At 40.4% G+C, this 21,398-nt stretch overlaps 3 protein-coding genes across 5 annotated transcripts; 1 reads left to right on the top strand and 2 right to left on the bottom strand.

Moving 5' to 3' along the window:
- Window positions 1-3,010: 3,010 nt before the first annotated feature.
- On the bottom strand, window positions 3,011-8,320 carry LOC110056382 (uncharacterized). Its single transcript, XM_089272269.1, has one exon. The coding sequence runs from the start codon at window positions 8,318-8,320 to the stop codon at window positions 3,011-3,013; it is 5,310 nt and encodes a 1,769-aa protein (XP_089128395.1).
- Window positions 8,321-14,414: 6,094 nt separating this feature from the next.
- On the top strand, window positions 14,415-16,503 carry LOC149104818 (uncharacterized). Of its 3 annotated transcripts, none has more exons than XM_089270865.1 (2): window positions 14,415-14,752; window positions 15,162-16,503. In XM_089270865.1, exons 1-2 carry the CDS (start codon window positions 14,631-14,633, stop codon window positions 16,408-16,410), a joined length of 1,371 nt encoding a protein of 456 aa, XP_089126991.1. In that variant the 5' UTR covers window positions 14,415-14,630; the 3' UTR covers window positions 16,411-16,503. The 3 variants fall into 3 exon arrangements, with proteins under 3 accessions (XP_089126991.1, XP_089126989.1, XP_089126990.1); XM_089270863.1 differs by lacking the exon at window positions 14,415-14,752 and adding an exon at window positions 14,754-14,900; XM_089270864.1 differs by lacking the exon at window positions 14,415-14,752 and adding an exon at window positions 14,908-15,025.
- LOC149104817 (uncharacterized) lies at window positions 16,402-18,518 on the bottom strand. The gene is made up of 2 exons (XM_089270876.1): window positions 18,272-18,518; window positions 16,402-18,015 (listed from the first exon to the last, which is right to left on the bottom strand). The coding sequence occupies exons 1-2, from the start codon at window positions 18,443-18,445 to the stop codon at window positions 16,936-16,938; spliced, it is 1,254 nt and encodes a 417-aa protein (XP_089127002.1). The 5' UTR covers window positions 18,446-18,518; the 3' UTR covers window positions 16,402-16,935.
- Between the last annotated feature and the right edge of the window lie 2,880 nt (window positions 18,519-21,398).

The following is a 21,398-nucleotide window of genomic DNA, read 5'->3' as shown; positions in this document are numbered from 1 at the left end:
ACTTTCACGAGCGACTCTTCTTGGAAGCCTGGATGTCAATGAAGAATCCGCAATCTGGAAATGACCACATCGCCATCCCAGAAGTCTACAAGTACAAGTCTTTGGCACGCGCATAAGTCTCGCGTTACGTTTTCTTGAAACTTCACGCGGAATTTTCCTCAGCGCGCGCTCAACGTGCTGTTTTTTTTAAAATCACGCGCACTAACGTTAGTATTTCAACTGATGAAGGCTCGAGCACCAGCCGAAACGTCTTGAACAAGACATTAAAAAAATTGTCAGTGTCAAACCATTATCTTGCAATGTCTAGTATTTACCAAATTGTCTCGCATCTTGCTAGTTTTCGAGGAAGCCGTGAAGCTTTACGATTAAGGTAGAATATTAGCATTACCTGGATTAGTTTTTGGTATAATATTAGCATTGCCTGCATTGGTTTTTGCGAATTCCCGAATTTTCAGCCTGGAAGTGTCGTTGAAATTACTGTCTTAACGTCAAGTATCTGTTTAACAAATTAACTGAACTCTCTCTAGTTCGCGAGGACATACTGTATCGATGAAAAGGTTGCGCTTTTGAAAGGACAAGAAAAAAGTCGAAAAGAAACCAAAGTCTTCAAGGGGAAAAAGTCTGCAATTTTAAATGGGGTCTAGTTTTGAGTCGAACATATACTGAGTCTTTGGGCCGAAAAAATCTTGCACTTTGTAGGATTTTTCCCATCAAAATTCAAAATACATGCTTGATTTCTGGCTAGACTCTGTTCAAAAGCCCAGAATGTTTTTTTTTTTCTCTTTGGCAACCCTACATAGTCAAAAAATAGTAAAAGTGAGCCTACATTTTGACTAGTTACCAGGCCCTTTTAAAAGCGCAATTTTTTATTTTGTTTACTGACTTGAAATTGTTTGTAAATGCAATTACAGTATTAAAAAGTCAATAAAAGTTATACTGAAGACGCCTGTGTAATTGACCTCTATTTGCTGTAGTATTTTTATTGTCTTTAATATTTTTTAACAATGCTAAAATAAAGTACGTAGTCAAAACCGCCACTTGCTGTTTTCATTTCATTTAACTTTATTGTTGCGCAATAAGCAACTAATTAATTAATTAATTAAAAACCAGTTACTGAAATTATATTAAAAGGTATGAAGGATAAATTTCGCGTTTAAAAACTAAGACTAAGACGTTTCCCCTTACAACTTTTTTGAGAAAAATGTTAAGAGGTTACCGTTCAGAATTTTTTGATCACAAAGTTTTCTCGAAGGTCACACTTGACAGAAAATCCCGTCAAAAACTACTGCATCACCTCGCATTGAAAAGTCAATTTTGATATTTCAAGACAGTTGTTTTCGTCCCGAAATAATTTTTTGCCAGACAGTCTTCAAATTTCAATTTTGAGCGAGGTGATGCAAGAAGGTTCTCGAGACATGAAAAGGATGAAATGTCAAATGAATCAAATAGGAGTCAAAATAAATTTTACTTCCGAAATGGATTTTGAAATCTCGCAGTGACCGTGAAATGCCATTTCAACCAGCTGAGTTTAATTTTATATCCAATCGAGTTTGATCTGCAACTGTTTCTAGCTTGCCATTTCATATCTTTCTCTGGTCAGATGATGATATAGATGGTACACCTCGGATAAGTTGCACAGGAGCAAGAACACTCTTACAATCAAAATACGATCAATGTTCCCCCCGCAAAATTGCCCAATTTTGATGGTTTATAACCCATTTAAGTATCAAAGTAACCACAGGCAGCCCAAGCTCTCTCTATGAACCAGACAAGCAACACAGTATGGCATCGAATTATGAGGGTTTATATGGGATTTTCTACAAGATATCCATGGAGGTAGTTAAACGTGAAAATTCTCAATAAAAATGGCTTACCTTATTCCATACGTGTGTTGTTTGCTCCTGGTGTGGTTATTTTACCTATTTAACTTGATTTAAGCGACTTTTTTGAATTCCAGTATTCGCTTCATAAAGAGAGGAGAAGGCGAAACACCTCAGTCAGGACAGCCTGTCAAACAAAGTCAAAAATCCCAGGCTAAAATGTACCCACGGCCACAAATCCACCACAGAATTCAAGGGCAAAGGTTGATCTTTCATTTCAATTCTCTAGCCACACAATCGCAGCCCTGCGAGCGACGCCAGGCCGTTCTTCGTGTCCCCAGTGAAACGATAAAACGATGGAAGAGCTCCGTGTCTGTTTGATTCGCGACCCAACGACCGTTGAAATCGGCTTGGTAACATCGTCATGTTGGCAAACCAAGACTCGCGGGGGTACTAGATCGCAATTTGTCAACCAAACTTCTTGTAACACCCGGGATCCCCTCAGGTCGAATTTACAATGCAAAATAAAAATCGTACAGAACGCTTTTGCAAAATGGCTTCAAAACCAAAGAAACGTAAGATCAATGGCGAAAGCTCCGTAGAAACTGAGGAGATACAATCATTTTTGAAGTGGAACTCGTGGTAAGTTTTCTCGTTTATCCACCTTGGATTTGTTTATATAAAATATTCCCGAGCTGATAAACTAAATTTCCTTCTCTTAGGGTATTGTGGAATTACGAATATTGTGAGGAAACTGTAATGGAAGCCAGCAAAATTTTGTCTAGAGCATACGAAGAGAAAGAAATTGCCGTAAGCAAATTGAACTCTGTTTTGCTCGGGAGAATTGTTAACGAATTACGGGGAGGTGAAGTTAAATTGGCGAGGCGAGGACCAAGTAACTCAAAGGTGCATGAAAATGAACGATTTATTCCATAAACGCAACAAAATTTATAACAATATTCATCTGCTCTTCGACCCGAACGTCCAGCTCACGTTTTTTCGTTTACAACATGTCATCACTCGGACCTAGTCTCCACTCGGTAAATAGGCAACGCGCCTTACACAAAATGAACACAAAATTTCAGTTCGGAACATCCTCCCGCCCGATGCAGGGAGTGCATCACTACATGTAACTTGTCAACCAAGTTCAGTAGAGTTCAACTAAAATGTTCAACAAGGTCTCATAAAGTTCAATTAAGTTCAGCAGCTAAGTCAGCATCAGAGCTTTCAAACAGGTGTAACCGCTGTACTGGACGACGGGTAAGACTTCCAGATGAGGTCCGCAGGGTAACGGACCGGACAAGACCGTCACGGCCTGTGTGGGTGTCTTCCACTCGTGCACGTGACCACTGACCCCGAGCTACGCGATCCTCACTTACTAGGACCAAGTCACCTTTGCAGATTTCACGACCAATCTTGTACCATTTCTTGAGAGGTGTCAGGGATTTTAGGTACTCTGCATGCCAACGCTTCCAAAATCCATTTACAAGCTTCTGGTGATACTGAAAACGTTTGGTGAGGGTTCTTGAGGTCTGTTCTGAAACATGAGTGTCTTTAGTCGGACACGCTTGAAGATTCCTGCCAATCAAAATCTGTGCAGGGGTAATCACACTGTAGTCATCAGGGTCTGCACCAAGGTAAGTAAGAGGACGACTGTTCAGCTGTGCTTCAATTTCAGCTAAAATAGTAGTTAACTGCTCGGCATCCAACATTGCTTTGGCAAATAGTTTCTTCAGTGGCGTCTTGACACTCTTTACAAGACGTTCATAAAAGCCACCCCACCATGGGGCTTTTTCCACAATGAACTTCCACTGAATCTTCTTTTCAGACAAAGCACTTTGGGTCTGGTCTGATTCCAATACTCTCCAACATCGCTGTAGCTCCTTGTTAGCAGCCTTAAAAGTTTTTGCATTATCTGACCAAATAATGCTGCACATTCCTCTTCTTGCAATCATCCGTCTAAGAGCAAGGAGAAATCGCTCAGTTGTCATACCACATACCAACTCCAAGTGTATTGCACGGGTAACTGCACATGTAAATAAACAGATATAGACTTTTTCACCACTGTCTTTCAAATACAAAGGACCAGCAAAGTCTAGACCCACGTTAGTGAACGGTGGTGCAGGCTTAATTCTGTCTTCAGGAAGTGGTGCCATCTGCTGACCAAAGGGTTTTGTTTGGTAATGGCGACAAATTAGACAGTTCCTTAGTGTCTGACGGACGTTCGATCGTCCCTTGATCACCCAATATCTCTGTCGCAAAAGTGACAAAGTGTGTTCAACTCCAGCATGTAGTTCACGGCTGTGAATATCATCAATTAACAACTTAACAACAGGATGGTTAGAAGGCAGGATAATAGGATGTTTCTCCTCTTCTGGCAACGGTGACTTGTGAATTCTTCCTCCAACACGAAGAAAATGACTAGTCGGACACATAAACGGGTTTAAATTGGCAAGGTTACTGTCCTTCACTGGACCATGCTGTTTACATGACGCAATTTCTTCAGGAAAACCTGCTTCTTGTACATGAGATATCAACCATTCCTCTGCATTTTGTATCTCTAAACCAGTTAAAGGGCTGTCAATTCTTTCCTCTTCTTTCACTCTTGAGTTGCTAACGAATCTTCTGATCCAAGCAACAGTTCTTAGCAAGCGACTATACTTGCTGAATCTTGTGAAGTCAATAAACGGCTCTTTGGGTTGCACAACACAACTGACACTAGCTTTACTCTTCCTCTCTGGGTTAACAATTTCACTGGAGGGTTTTGACCTTAAATCCTCGGGCCAATCTTTTTCGGACTCTTGCAACCAAGAGGGTCCTTTCCACCACAAATGACTCTCTCGTAACTGACTTGCAGATAAACCTCGGGTAGGTAGATCAGCTGGGTTCTGCGGTCCTGGACAATACCTCCAAACACTGGGATCCAGCAACGACTGAATTTCAATAACACGATTAGCAACAAATGGTTTCCACTGTGAGGCTGCTCCTCTAATCAAGTGTAACGTTGAAGAATTGTCTGTCCAACAAACAATGCGGCTAATGGGACAATCTATTGCACCTTTGACATAGGTGCAAAGTCTAGCAGTAATTACAGCAGCCATCAACTCTAAGCGCGGTAGGGTAATCTTCCTTACAGGAGCCACTCGGGTCTTGGACATCACAAGACTGGTAGATACCCTTCCATCTTCACAAACAACTCTCAGATAAACTGCAGAGGCATAAGCAACTTCTGACGCATCACCAAATGCGTGTAGCTCTACTTTGGGGTTCTGACCTAATGGCAAATCAGTGTAACATCTAGAAATTTGAAGGTGTCCAAGTTCAGAAATCTCTTGAACCCACTGATTCCATTTCGATGAGACTTCCATGGGAATTTCCTCATCCCATCCAACACCCTTGGTCCACAAGCTTTGAAGAATTAATTTTGACCTCACTGAAAAGGGTGCGATTAGACCAATCGGATCAAATATCTTTGCTGCTAAAGACGCCACCTTTCTTTTAGTGTACACTGTCTTTAATCTCGACTTAACAATGTCCACATCAATTGTAAAGACAAGGTTGTCAGTAAGTGTATTCCACTTTAATCCTAATGCTTTTGTGATTGGATGTGCTTCTGCTAGATCACTTTCCAGGCTGACAAGACTAACTGCTGCTCTGTCCCTCTCTGGTATGGCCTCCATAAGCTCAGATGAATTGCTTGACCATTTTGTCAAATTAAAGGCAGCTTTCTGCATAAGCTCAGTAGCACTTCGCTGTAATTTCAGCGTTTCCTGCACATTGTCTCTCCCTGAAGCAAAGTCATCAACATAAGTGTTCCTCAAGATTTCATTTGATGCAACAGGGAATGTTTCTTTACACCTTTTCACATGCTCTTGAATAGTGCCAATGGCAAGAAACGGACTGGAAACAACTCCAAATGTGACCCTTGTCATTCTGTAAATCTTAGGCGTGGCCTTGGGGTCCAAATCTCTCCACAGATACCGGTGTGAATCTCTGTCTTCTTCTTTTAACCGAATCTGCAAGAACATCTTCTCTATGTCACCCATGATACCAACATAATTCTTTCGAAAACGCAGAAGAATTCCGACCAAATCTGGCTGTAATGCTGGGCCTGGCTCTAAGCAGCTGTTCAGAGAGACACCATTGCTATCTTTCGCTGATGCATCAAACAAAACTCTTGTCTTGGTTGTCTGCTTGTCTTCCCTGATGATCGCATGATGAGGGAGATAGAACACCGGACGCCCATCTGTTGGTGTAATTTCATCACAAGGTACTTCTTCAGCAACACCGTTCTCAACATACTTGTTAATCGCTTCTCTGTACGATGCAGCTTTCACTGGCTCATGGAGCAGCTTCTTTTCTAGATTGTACAACCTACTTTCCGCTTGCCGGTAATTATCTTTCAATGAAATGCAATCTTCCTTCCATGGTAAGGATACTTCATAGCGACCATCATTGTATGTTAGTGTCTCTTTAAACTTCTTCAAGACCACATCTTCTGCATGAGTAGTAGAAATTGAACTTTCAGCAAGTCTGACACCAATGGACTCCAAATCCCAGAACTTTTGAAGTGTTTCATTCAATTGTTCTTCAACACTAATTTGAACATTCATAGACACAGTGCATTCTTGGCCATGACCACCTGTTGGCCCACAGAAGACCCAACCCAAAGTTGTGCGAACTGCAACTGGCTCACGGTAACCCCCTCTTACAATGTCTCTTGTCACAAAGGAATAATAGAAATCCAAGCCAATAAGCACATCAATCTCTTGTTCCTCTCTAGGGAATTCTTCAGGAAATGCTATGTTTCGAAGGTGACACCATCTTGTTGGATGAATATCCACAGCTTCAGCTGGCCGGCATATTACTGGTGTAGTAAGTGCCTCAATACATTGAGGCTGTCCAGATTTGTCAATAGGTGCCACAGTAAACGCAGTTCTCTTCCGCAAAGTGCTCTTGGTGGCCTCTCCACCAAATCCAGAAACAGCAATTTTGACACTCTTCCCATCAAGACCAAGCTCATCAATTACACTCTGCCGAACAAACGACGTTTGAGAACCAGGATCAAAGAAACATCTCACAACTTTTGAACACCCATTTGATCCACACAAAATAGCTGGTATGGTCTGCAGGATCACTTTTCCACCTGAGCTCACTGCAACAGAATTTGTCACAACTGAGGACGGCAAAGCAGGACCTGACGACGAGGGTAGTAATTCCGGGGCTGATTCCACCTTGACTTCTTCCAAGGGAGGACGAGCTGAATCCTGATGCAGGAGACTGTGATGTCTACCTTGGCAATGCTTGCATGGAGGTTTCTGGCACACTTCGGCTCTATGACCAGGTTCAAGGCATCGGAAACACAGGCCTTTAGACGTTGCTTTTCTGAATCTTTCTTTCACAGGTAATGACAGAAAAGTGACACATGACTTCAAACCATGGTTTTTGTAGCAAATGACACACTTGCCCTCTTGCGTTGCCGCACATAATGCAGAGGTGGATAATTTTTGTGACCGGTTAAACTTGAAACGGTTTTCACGATTTCCAAGATTTTCCTTTGCCGGAGCTTTGGAATCAAGAGAAGGAGGCTGTGAAGACTCTTTAGCTCTTATCAATTGCTCCAAGAAAGTAAACAGTATTTTCACTTCCACACAGTCCTGTTTAGCTTTCTCCTCATTAAGCTCCAATTCCCATTTTTCCACAACTTTTTTTGGCAGCTTGTCAACTATTAGAGGCACAAGAACTGGAGCCAAAGTTTCAGAATTAAACTTTTCACCAAAGGACTCAACAGAGCGAACGTGACCTATCACTTCATCGTAGAATTTACGCATGGAGGTTGCATCATCAGAGCTCAAACGTGGCAAATGGATCAAGGATCTTACATGTGCATCAAGTATTAACCTTGCATGCCCGAATCTTTCCTTCAAGATTTCCAAAACTGGCTTGTAATTCGCTTGTACCACTGCAAAACCTTTCACCGCTTCAGCAGCCGAACCCTTTAGCGATCTCATCAAGTACTCTAATTTTTGGACATCTGCCAACGACGGATTGTCAACCACTGAAACTTTTATCGACTGATAATAGGGTTGCCAGCTCAAAACATTTCCGTCAAAGGTTGGTAGATTAATCTTGGGTAGCTTAACTTGTACTTGAGAGGACGACTGGGATACGGGTGGATTGCTTCCTAACAATTGTACTTCGGGAACTTGTTTACTTGCCAAATAACTTGTCATTTTGGCCATGTTTTCAATTACACGCGCTTCGTATTCATCATGGCTCTCACATTCCGCCTCGATCTCTTCATCCTCTAACATTGTGCACATCGTGGCTTGCACTTCCTGCAAGTCACTCCACTTACTTGCGACATTATCTTTCAACACTTGAACTCGTGCATAATTATCTTGTTGTGACAGGGCTTCGTCGATTAACTTCAACGTGTCTGTGACAGATTTTCTCAGGAATTTTCTCTTTTTCTTGATAGCTTCTAAATCTTTCGACATTTTGAAAGACCACAAATTTTACTAACCTCATATAATCGCAACAATTACAGGTCTGCACATTCACAGAAGTTCCTCTCGTTCAAAGTGCTGATGCAATACACATGTCGTTTGTTTGGCGCCAAATCGCCGATATGCGAAAACCAACTTCTTCGCAGTAATAAACGGTCCAACTCTCCTTTTGCTCGACCAATCGTCGAAACTGTTTCTCCAAATCCAATATCCGGCTCGAAGGACCATGAAAATGAACGATTTATTCCATAAACGCAACAAAATTTATAACAATATTCATCTGCTCTTCGACCCGAACGTCCAGCTCACGTTTTTTCGTTTACAACATGTCATCACTCGGACCTAGTCTCCACTCGGTAAATAGGCAACGCGCCTTACACAAAATGAACACAAAATTTCAGTTCGGAACAGTGCATAAACGTGAAAACTTACCATGACTTCCACTTGCAAAATGATTGTATCTCCTCAGTTTCTACGGAGCTTTCGCCGTTGATCTTACGTTTGACAAATTTGACAAATTGCGGTCTAGTACCCCCGCGAGTCTCACGGAATTTCAATCTCTTCTTTCGCTCGCCAGGTCGTCATACCATCCCTCTTTGCCGTTAGGCCATTTCCTCTCCTGAAAAGAAGAAAACAATGAGAAACATTAGCTTTTTCTCGGGACAAATTTATTGCCAAGATACACCATTACTACCAGGGCAAGCAGCGACCAAAGCACGTATGCACGTGGTAACGGTTTTCAATTTTTCGGGAGCAACACGCAACGAGAAGAGCAGGAAATACCAAACAAATTCAGCTCAAGTATCTTACAAACTTGCCTAAAATTATTTCTTAACCCTTCACGGAAACGTTTCTTTCCAGTGTTTGCAAAACTGCGACTATCTGGTTTACGGTACGCAGCTGTGTGCAGCGTGGAAAATTAGGAAAATTGCGGGCGAAGAAATCGTTTCGTTCGGTGAAGAGCAACAAGATTAAAACGTACACTCGCCATTAATATTTGGACACTTCAATCTCGCCCTGCTTTATATTCTTCAAAGCAAAAACATGGCCAGATCACCAGGAGTACATAAATCCACGTCTTCACAATATGACCAAGTGTCTGGGTTGAGTTGAATTTTCACAAGTAATCATGAATATTGATTACAAACTTGAACCAATCACTGAAAAAAATGTCACCGCATATTTTCACGGACTTAAATTCTTATGCAAGACTATTGCATCACTTCAAAACTATTAATTTCACTCCAGAAATTTGCATTCCTAGGCTTTATTAAGACAGTAATACGTGAAAATAAATACCTTTGCAAAGACTGATTCACGCGGCCATCATATTTCGTTAAATAAACCTTTTCTTATAATCTTATTGGTCGACTTTTGAAGACTTTTAAATTATCCCCGTGTATAATGTTTAATATTTGTATAACTTTATTACTTTTAAATGTTGTCAGTTAAAGGGGCTAAGTCACGCTATTTTAGGTAATTTTGTTTTTAAACAAAATTGCAAATGAAAGACTTTTGCTCTGCCAATTCTCTTTTGCAAAATCACGGCCACATAACAACTGAGAATGATTTTCCAGCTGTGTAAATGACATTTTGATATAAACTGATATAAATTTGAAAAAAAGGTGGGCCGACGTTTTTCAAATTTACCCAAATGCAATCCATTTTAATCCTCTCCAGTTTTGTCCATCCATGTCCCTTCTTGGCTTTCCTGTATTTTGTTTGAGATCTTCTATAGTTCTGAACCGTTTTTGTGGTATTTTAGTTAATTCTATGACCATTTGATCAGTGCCGAAATTGCCTAAAATTGCGTGACCTAGCTAGCCCCTTTAATGAATGGATCCACTGGAAATCATGGGTTCCCTTGTGGTTTCCCACTTACTTACCCTTTGCATTCGCATCCCAAAGAGCTTTTAATCGTTCTTTTCACATTGCACTCCCTTGTGTATTTCCTCATCTCTTTCTCTTTCTGTTTCTCCGTCTAATCCCTGCACTTTACACCACACGCAAAGTCGTTCATTCATCTGTGGGTCTCCCTCACTTATGGTGTGTTTCCTAACGTGTTTGGTCGTCCGTTACGTCGTGACCTCCCTTGGCCTGTGTTATGCGCTTCACGTGCATCGCCGTGGATTTTCTTGCGTTCGGCTATGGATTTCCTTGTGCTTTAAGCCATACGCATCCCCGATATCTAACTTGTCATTGAAGTACCTGAATATTTTAGAGTCTTCATCTAAATCGTCGAAGTACTCGACAAAAGGCCTAGCTGAATGTTTTACAAGGCTTCGGTACCGCAGTAGCGAGCACCGTAACATCAGCCTGGAGGCGCACAGGCTCTCCCCACTCCCTGCGCATCCGCAAGCAAATTCCCGCGCAGGTTACCCCTGTGCCTGCGTGGAAGGGTTCGAACAAAATAAAAAATAAACAGCAGCGTATTTCTTGAAGTGTCACTTTAATCATCAACTAAAAAAAAATCATTGAATCCAGTTTTGGCTCTCTTTGTCACGCAAAAATACGCTGTTGTGTGACAGTGGGCCACAACTGGACGAGAATCTCTCTGTTGTAAGTATCTCGCTCACAGTTGTATCGCGAATCGATTCTCTGGTTGACCTCGCATAACAAAAAAAACACCGTCCCCCACCCACCCCCCCCCCCCCCTCAAAAAAATGTCGAAAAAAATCATCAATACTTTCAAATAGTCTTTGACATATTAGGAAAAGAGCTAAGGCAGACAAATTCGTGCACCGCTTTGATTTATAGAAGATCCCCACCTAACTAATGTCCTTCGTCTTCTTCTAATGTTGAAATGACATCAAAATCCTTCAATTAAAATATTGAACTGGAGTAAGGGAGAGTTCGTGTGATATGCTCCTGGGCAAACATATTTTGATGAACAATCGAAAACAAAATAATTTTTTCTTTATTCAACTGTCTAAACCATTTTGCGACAGATTGCAGCTGCTAATCGAGAAAAAAACCCGCAATTATCAATAATATTAATATACTTTAAACCAATACTTCAATAACCAGCCAATAACTCAGCGGTATTTTAGTAGAGATATTATGCTGTAGTGTATCAATCATATAGTAGCTTGATGTGGAAAGGCTAATCTCGTTCCCAGATCTCTTGTGGGCGAAGCCCTCAATAGATCTGCGAACGAGATTATCGTGCGATGCACCACAGGCTGGACGGATTGAAGGAATATATTTTTCAGCGCAAAATGATCCTGAATTAAAAGGTAATCGGGGGTTTAATGTCTTTCAGTGCCATTGTTTTGTGGAGTTTAGGCTCGTCAAAGTGAAATATAAAAGACCAAAACAAAACTAGTAAACGTCACTGACAAGCAACAAATTTTACTGAAAGCTACACCCTGGATGGTTCTTTGAACAGCCGGCCTAATATTCCAATGGGGGCTATTTGTGCCTTATACAGCTGCATACAGAATTGTCTATAACTATATACTCCCACGTGCGTAAAGCACATAATGAAGGAACAAAATGGAAACCCAAGGAGGCAAAAAGAAAAAATGGCGGAAAGCTGAGATGGGCCTTACCTGTACATAGACCGACACTTAGAAAGCACCAAAAGACCGAAAAATGGCGTAGAATATTTGTGGCCTTATGCCTCACACAGGGTTAAGAGGACGAATGGGTGATTGTCATTTACTAGCATTTATGCATAGGGTTATTACTTGGCCAAATATGCACTACACAGCTACCCATGAGAGACCATACCTAAGTTTGGCAATATAGTGCGCTTGACCTAAACAGCAATGAGATTGTCATTCAGAGTCCTATGCCTTACATGCTCATCGATATATAGCCCTATACAACTATCTAAACACGATAGCCATACAAAGTCATACACAGCCCTAGTCATACAAAGTCATACACAGCCCTAAGTCATACAAAGTCATACACAACCCTAGTCATAGAAAGTCATACACAGCCCTAGTCATACAAAGTCATACACAGCCCTAGTCATACAAAGTCATACACAGCCCTAGTCATACAAAGTCATACACAGCCCTAGTCATACAAAGTCATACACAGCCCTAAGTCATACAAAGTCATACACAACCCTAGTCATACAAAGTCATACACAGTCCTAGTCATACAAAGTCATACCCAGCCCTAGTCATACAAAGTCATACACAGCCCTAGTCATACAAAGTCATACACATCCCTAAGTCATACAAAGTCATACACAGCCCTAAGTCATACAAAGTCATACACAACCCTAGTCATACAAAGTCATACACAGTACTAGTCATAGAAAGTCATACACAGCCCTAGTCATACAAAGTCATACACAGCCCTAGTCATACAAAGTCATACACAGCCCTGGTCATAGAAAGTCATACACAGCCCTAGTCATAGAAAGTCATACACAGCCCTAGTCATAGAAAGTCATACACAGCCCTAGTCATAGAAAGTCATACACAGCCCTAGTCATACAAAGTCATACACAACCCTAGTCATACAAAGTCATACACAGCCCTAGTCATACAAAGTCATACACAGCCCTAGTCGTACAAAGTCATACACAGCCTATACAGCTATCTATACACGATAGCCATACAGAGTTATAGATAGCCCTGCATATTTCCCCCAGCACAAGGCCGTGCTATTAAATCTTTGCTGATGCAGTCGATCTAGTAAAAAACCTTTCGTAAAGAAGGCATCACGCTAAACTGAAATTGACTCAAAAAAATTAGAGGTAGTGAAACTTAGTGAGGACCTATGCGTCCCACGGCGCAAAGAGGACAGATGGTGATGAAACTTAGTAAGTGGTGAGAGTTTTAATCCTTCAAGTGTAAATTGGAGGAGATATTGCCTGTGAAAAACTGCAATATTTCTAGATGGCGCGCAAAAGCGTAAATGAGCCCATAAGTTAATTGTAAAATATTGAATTTTTAAACCCGCATCACACAAAAAAGTATTTAATAGATCGCGTTCAAACGTCTCGAGTCAGTTAATTGTACAATGATCTTTCAATATTCAGAGTAATACTTTTGCAGTTCGATCAGAAGCTGAAGGGCTTATCCTAATGACGCAAATATTATTTAAACAGAGATTTCTCTACAAAGCCTTTCATAACCACACGAAGCCACAAACAGCCCCATATAGCCATCCGTCAGCACACACACTACAACCCGTTACCTAGTACTACATAGTCATATACATGGTCCTATATTACTACTCTGACCACAGAACTTTTATTTACCTCCACATACATCATCGTCCAGGTCATTAGAAGGCGTATATAAACGTAACGAAGTGTCCAAGCAGGTCACGCTCTCCTACCGCTATACCCATGTCTCAAACATGCTGGCGAAGGACAACTCATACTTCATTTTCGGAGATCACAGTATTGCTATTCCTCCCGGAGACGGAATGCTAGTCCATCATAGCTTACTCCCTCCCCCAGCTGCGCTTTGTCAGATAATCTTAACAATTTACCGGGAACCATTTATACACCTGAGCGGAGAGGCCTTGTGAGAGTGGAGAGTCTTGCCCAGGAAAGACACCATTACCCTAGCCAGGGCTCGAACCAGGACCGCTCGATCCGATTCCAGCGCACTAAAGCTTCGCATCACCTTTGCATACTCAGCCCGTTATCACTAAAATACCACTGAACGTTTCTACTAACATTTGTTTCACTATGCAATCTTTAAGTGCCGATAATCTACTTTTTACTTTGTCACTCGAACCTACACTATAAATCAATTCAATTCACTCAGCTCCCGGAGCTGAAAGCTTGGGGCACAAAAATCACATTTTACATAAATTCTAGCTTTAGTAGCTCTAAGTATCATGGTAACACACGATGTACCCGGAAGATAACAGTCATCTGCGAATATTCCTGTTAATTCTTAGCGAATTTAATTTTTAAAACTGTTTCAGAGAATTTAAAAAAAAAATGTTTAAAAGGCGACACCTTTCCCAGAATTTCGGTTTATGAAAATCATATAAATTTATTCGTGGGTAAAGGTTCTGCGCGATCTTGACGCTCGTTAAATGAATTGATCAGTCTTTCAATCAATTTACTTGGACACGTTCCTGCTCAAGTTTTACTTGTAATAGAGTCCTAAAGTGTGACGTCACGTTACCATGGCGCTAAAAATTCCTGTTCTAAACAAACGCTTGTCATATTGCGCGTCCTTTTCGTAGCTTTTGTATTGAAGAGGTCAAGGGTGTAATTATCGTTTAGAAAAGCACCAGGAGACTTCGAATACGATTGACGTTGTAATTCACACGAAAGTTGTAAAACTGAAAAGGAATTTGAAAGGAAACGATCGAAATGGTGCATTGCTTCGCGCCCGAGTGTGACCACCACTCGGAAAGCCATACGTGCCGGTTTTTCGGATTCCCTAACAAGGAGAAAAAGCTGGATGAATACAGAAGATGGGTTCGCCCACTGAGGTTAGTAAAGGTCAGAGGTTTAAATACTTATCCCGGATCATGATACATACGTGATAAGAAAAGTACGTTTGCACGCAGTCCCGTTGATGCAGATAGACTGTCGCCATCTTTGTTATGAAACTAAGCTCAAGCTCACATTTATTACGAAGTTCGTAAAGTTTGCTTACTATTTGTTATGGGTTGTCGGGTGGCCTTTCTGCAGATTTTAAATGTCTTTCCTTGAAGAGGAGAATTAACGTTCGACTCGCTTGAAATTAATGTTAGATACCACAGGTTTGGTTGTAGTTGCTTTTAATAATCCAGCTTTATACGTTTACCAATGCCCACAGTATTTGCATTTTCTTTTATTTTAAATGAAGGTGGTTTCTTTTCAAAATATGCTGCTAAAATAATCCTCTTTCCGCTACAGGAGACAAGATAGAGAGCCAGGAAAACACGCCCGAGTCTGCAGTTGCCATTTCAGAGATGGAAATAAAAGCAATGGTCCTGAAATTTTCAAGAGAAATCAAGACAAACTCTTCGCTGCAGAAGAAGGAAAGCCAAAAAAGAAGAAAAAAATCGAGCCAGCAAAGAAGGAGTCTCTGCAAGATATGATAAAAGCAGCAAGGGAAAAAGAACAAGACTGTCAAGAAGACAGTGGGGAAAATTTGGAGAGACCATCAACAACAAGAGAAATTATCCTGGAAGTAGAACTGCAACAAGCAGAAAGGGACCTAATGGACCTTAAAGAAAAAAATGACTACTTGCAAAAACATTACACAGTGTCAGCAATTGATGAAAATGTTTTAAAGATGGAGACTGGCCTTCCAACAAAGGAAGTTTTTCACATTGTTGTTAATTATACATGCAGGTTCAAACAGGCCATCAATTACTTTGCTGGTTGGAAAGTTGAATCAATTACTTTTGAAGACCAAATATTTATTACCTTGATGAAAGTAAGACAAAATTATACAAACCTTCACCTTGCACAGTTATTTAATCGCAGTGTATCCACAATAGCAAATATTGTAACAACCTTCATTCATGTACTGCACTCAATTTTATTTAATGACCTCATGGCATCAATTCCAAGTAGGGATAAGAACAAGTTGTCTGCCCCATCATCTTTCAGTCAATTTGGTTCTTGTAGAGTTGTAATAGACTGTACAGATATTGAGATTGCCACACCTGGGCTAATGAGCCAGCAAAATGCTACCTATTCTAACTATAGGGGAATGCATTCCTTCAAGGTTATTGTGGGTGTAGCCCCAAATGGTGTTATTACTTATGTAAGTAAACTTTATCCAGGGTCGATATCCGACAAGGCAATTGTGCAGCAATCAGGATTGCTAAACCACCTAACTGCTGGAGATATGGTCCTGGCAGACAAGGGTTTTGTTATACAGGATCTTGTACCAAATGGTGTTTCTGTAAATATACCACCTTTTTTAAACAATGGTGCATTCACTGAGAGTGAAGCAAGGGCAACAAAGGCCATAGCAAAATGCAGAATTCATGTTGAGCGGGCAAATGCTAGGCTTAAGGACTTTAAGATCTTAAGTTTTATACCCTCATATTTGCGTTGTCATGCAGACATTCTATTTCAACTGTGTGCCTCACTAGTCAATTTACAGTTTCCTCTCATCAAGGAGGGATGTGAGGGTTATGAATTTGATTAATAATAAATATTTATTGTTGAAATGGAATTAAGTATTAACTAGGTAAAATACATTGGTTACTTGGAGTGAAATAAATCTGCAATCATTAGTGGATTTACATTATGTATATCTTCACCCACACAATGAGGGTTAACACTAACTTAAAAATAGTCTTCTGGCTGGTGTATATGGAGTGCACCCTTACACCCTCACCCACCCTTATGACACCCAATGAATAATCATGAATAAGTACACTTTAAGTGGGTCAGGTGTTTATATTACAAGTTAAATTTTAATTTTAAATTATCTACACTAAGGCAGTGAAAGATTCAGACCTTGAGGTAATGTCGGGAAAGGGGGGGGGGGGGAACTTTCAAAAATAAGTTTGTACAACAGGACTGCAGGACTTCCTCAGATTGTGCTCTTTTAGGGGTTCAATTTCAATTGCCTGACAAGCATTCCCAATCTTTTCTAATGGGATTACCCAAGGAAATACATAAAGCCCAAATTCTTTATAATATTATTATAGATGACAATCATATAAGGTTATAACTGTCCCTCAACAATCTTTGGGAAGAGGTGATCAAAATAAAACTGCATAAGCTTTGGAATGTTTTCACTCCAAGTTTCATCCCTCGCTATTTTTAAAGCTACCACATCTTTAGCTGTCCAGATAACAAAATAACAAAACTTCCGGCGAGAGAAGTACATCTCCCCTTGAATTTGATGCCAATAAACATGTTCTTTCTTCAAAGCATATTGGCCACCTTCAGTTTTCTCCAAGCAGAAATTGGGAGAGGTGTTGACTGCCTCTTCAATTGTCATGTTTCTTTCCGTGTAGGGACACTTTGCTTCCAAAACAGAATCTTCATCCACTAGGCCATCAGGGGAGGCACTAATAATTCCAGAAGCATCCAGCCATATTCCAGTTTCCAGGACAGTCTTTCCAGTTAACCTTGTAAATGCTCTGAGAGCTTCTGTTTCATTGTTTACCCCCCACTGTACTGCCTTAACTCGGGACAAATCATACTCCCCAAGGAGTCGTTTCAGAAGGGATGGAGTGACTCTTTTTGCCTGCAAAACAGAGCCAAAATTGCTTGCAGTCAGTCTTCCTCTTCTTGCAAGATGCCAGGTTGGGTTGTCTCGCTGGCCCACAGTCATTTCACTGACTAAGACGATATCCCTTTCGTCGACCTTGGCTTTACGCACCAAGCAATCCAGCTGTTGTTGGGACTCGCTGGTTTGAAGAAACTCGTCTGAATAAATAATTTCTTCAATTGTTGGAATGGGCAGTTTGGCTTCGGGTGCTGGTTCAGGGCTCATAAGCCAGCACAGACCAGTGAATCTACCATACTCTTTCAAGTCTTCATAGAGTGCAGACCGATCTAATGCATCAGGAGTTCTAGAGATCGCCACATACTTCTTTGGCAGGGGAAACATTTCTTCGACTGCCAGCAGTGACAGGGAGCTGTTTGACTTCCTCTTCCTCCATTGGCACTCGATGTCCGTGCGGCTGAGGTTGTGAATGCCGTGGATAAAAAGTGCAGCTGCGTGGCTGCATTTGAATTTACCCCTTGGACATTCACACTCCGTAGATTTTATGTCAAATTGCTCATTTAGGTATATCTAAAAGGGTTCAGATGAGAAGTACAACATAAGAAAACTAAGTCAACGTAACTTCTCTGATAGACGATCGTAGCTTTACGATTTTCGGACGAAAAAGGCCTACACGCTTTAATTGTTTCAAGGAGCCGTAGAAGTTGAAATAAATATAAACTGACTAACGCTGAATTGTGAAATTTAAGGAGAAAACAAGAGGATGCGTGCTGAATATCTACAAATATTACTTCGGCAACTGTTTAAAAACGATCGCTCTACTCACCGTGACTTTGTAGACCTTTTTTTTCATGCTTGCATGGACCTCTCCGCGTAGAACACCCTGTTGGTAACTGAATGACTCAATATGGTCCGATTTATAATGATTTTCTCCCCGCTCAATGGATTTTTTTTCTTCAAAGAAGAAAGAGATCAACGAAGCGATTGAAAGCGACGCCATTTTTCTCGCTGAGCGCGTTTGTTTAGAACAGAAAATTCTGCTTCCATGACAACGTGACGTCAAAGCTTTAGAACTCTATACAGCGTTAATTGGAGACCCCTACAAAAATTAAAAACCTAAGTTTTAGGACAAATTTACAGGTTAAAACTTTAAGGATATAAAATACCATACTGTTTCAAAATTTCTTTTCAAAAACTAATTATATAATTGATTCTTTTTCTACTGGAGTAATATAATTGCCTTTTACATTATCACATGTAGATCTTTTATGAAAATGTTCGACCTTTTCCGAAGCACTGAGTGTAAACCTAAATTCTTAGCGACAGCTACACTATACAATAAATTCTCAAACTGAAAAGTATTTATACTTTGCGTGAAAAATATATTATCAAAGCACCCGTCTTTTGGAATGTTTTGCAAAGACTTTGTGTAGCACTGGAAGCTAAAACGGAGTATTTGTCAAATTAAAAAATTGGGAAACGTAAAACTTTAAGCTACTTCTGAAAGATAACATCTCAGCATTCCAAGACGTTATACAGTGGAATCCCGTTACTATCACTACAACTACATCATAATATTGTGGTCGTATTCAAGGGATTCTTTAAAAAAAAGTAACAAGAAAATGACTGACTAAGCGTTTTCTTACCGTCTGGTCAAAAAACGTGCCTGTAGTAATGAGTTGATCGCACTGACGGAGTGGTCTTGAGGCGGGCTTTAACTGACATTAATGTTAGAGGGTACGCTTTTAAACTTATTTCCTAGTTGTATAATACCTGTGCTACACAATGTGCATGTTAAGATAACAAAGTTCTTCAAACGCATTTTTTCCTTCAGTTTTAAGAAGTTGCAACAGTTCATTGTTTCGTCAGGAGTTTCTTGAGTCATGTATCGCCACAGTGAAGTGGTCTAGCCTTGTTAACCTGTGAGAGAGAACAGTGTATGTAACAAATAAACCAGTGGTAGAAAATATAAGTTACAAGAAAGATTTGCCACTAACAACTGTACATATTTTGTATAAAGAAGATTTCATTTGAAGGGACGAATAACTTGTTGACAGTCCAAATTAAACCAAAACTTCTAAGCAATAATGACGAAAAAGATACTAGCCATCAGAACCGATACTGTTGACATAGGATTGGCACCAAATCTTTGATGCGGGGATTCGCTTGTAAAACGAGTGTTATCTCTACATCGTTGAATTTTGCTTCCAGTTCAAGAAAAACTATGAAAAATGCGGATAACAGGGTCCATTTGATCAAAGGGCAGATAGCGCTATCCACCGGTTAAATCACTATCCAGTGGATAACTGTTATTATGTTTGTATTTTCAAATGAGAATTACTATCAATATACGCGGCCAAATTGAAAACCGCCCTCTTGAAAACACGCGCTTTGCGGGCTGCAAATGACTCCTAGCGGGCCGTTAATGTATTAACGGCCCTGCAGCTGATTGGTTCTCGGTTCATCATCCGATGAATATTAACCAATCAGGTTACGTTTATTGACGCGGGAAAACCATTCAGGTGCGAACAGCTTGCGTAGTGAACGTTTGCCGTTTGGAAATTTCATTTAAAATGGAAGAACTCCCAAATTTTCAGCTTTTTTCTAGTCAAAACTCGGACTTAGACAACGAGCAACTGGATGAGATTGAGCAAAAAGCTCAAGCGAAAAACACCAAGAGAGCAACTGAGTGGGGAGTAAAAAAGTTCGAGAAATGGTGTGAGAAAAGAAAAATTACAGTGGATCTCAAAACAGTAAGTGCAACGGACTTGAGTGAAATTCTGCGAAAGTTATTCGCTGAAGTGAAAACAGAGAAAGGCCAAGCATTAACTCCAAGTGCATTGACTGGAATTAGAGCGCCCATTCATCGCCATCTAACCTGTGCTCCACTCAGCCGAAACATAAACATTTTGCAAGACAGCGAATTTATGTCTGCCAATAAAATGTTTGAAGCGAAGGCCAAGCTATTTACGAAAGAAAACAATGCGAAACCAAAACACAAATCATCCATTCAGTCAGGAGACATGCAGAAATTGAATCGATACTTCATGGAAGGGCAGAACACGGACGGCGTTTGGAAAGATGCGGAGAAGTTAGTTGAGTTTATTTAGTTTTCGTTGTAATTTCATTTTGTTCGCCGCGGAATGGCGGGAGCTTAGAGGACAGTCATTTGATTTTTGCTAATCATTGTCATTAATCTTTTTAAAACTAGATCATATTTGACTTTTATTGTAAACAGAAAGGATTTTTATTCGGCTCTTGTTTAGCTGATCGTATTGTGGCAACAACTTTTCATATCATAGTTTCATGCTACATCTCTGCTAAACATTTTTTTCTTATTAAATGAATTTGTACGATTTGGCCTTGTGTATTGATAATAATGATAATCGCATGACTTTTGTCGGTCATATAGTTTATTTGTGTCCCTCGCAGCATCATTTGCGCCCTTGCGCTTCGCGCTCGGGCGCAAATGATGCTACTCGGGCCACAAATAAACTATATGCCCTCCAAAAGTCATGTGATTGTCCTATTAAAGCAATCGTCTTCGTATATACAGAAATTACTTTAGACTTGTTTTCATATCTCTGATAAACTTTCCGAAACATTGGCTCCGAAAACTAAGCACCTCACATCTTTCACACAAATCTCTTTCCCATGACAAGATTTCTCCCGCGTATGAAATTTATACATTGCTTATAACAGTGGTATCAACTATTTCAAGAAACCCTCTACATTTGGCGACTGCGAAATGTCTTCTGTGGAATGAATTGGTACGGTATGTTCTGCACGCGATTGATTTAACTTGTCATCTACAGAACTTGTCTTTTAGTGTTTCGAATATTTTCGTTCAAAGGCCTTTAACGTCAATGTATTTTTTACATTCATCTTGAAAAAACCTTTTCATAAAATGTACAACACCTTTCGAGAAAAAAGGCCAAGAAAAACCTAGCCTT

The sequence above is a fragment of the Orbicella faveolata genome, unplaced genomic scaffold (assembly GCF_042242905.1).
Source record: "Orbicella faveolata isolate gen_17 unplaced genomic scaffold, um_ofav_v1 contig_34, whole genome shotgun sequence".
Lineage (NCBI taxonomy): Eukaryota > Metazoa > Cnidaria > Anthozoa > Scleractinia > Merulinidae > Orbicella > Orbicella faveolata.
Note: the sequence above shows the minus strand (reverse complement) of the source record. Positions and strands in the feature narration are given on the sequence as shown.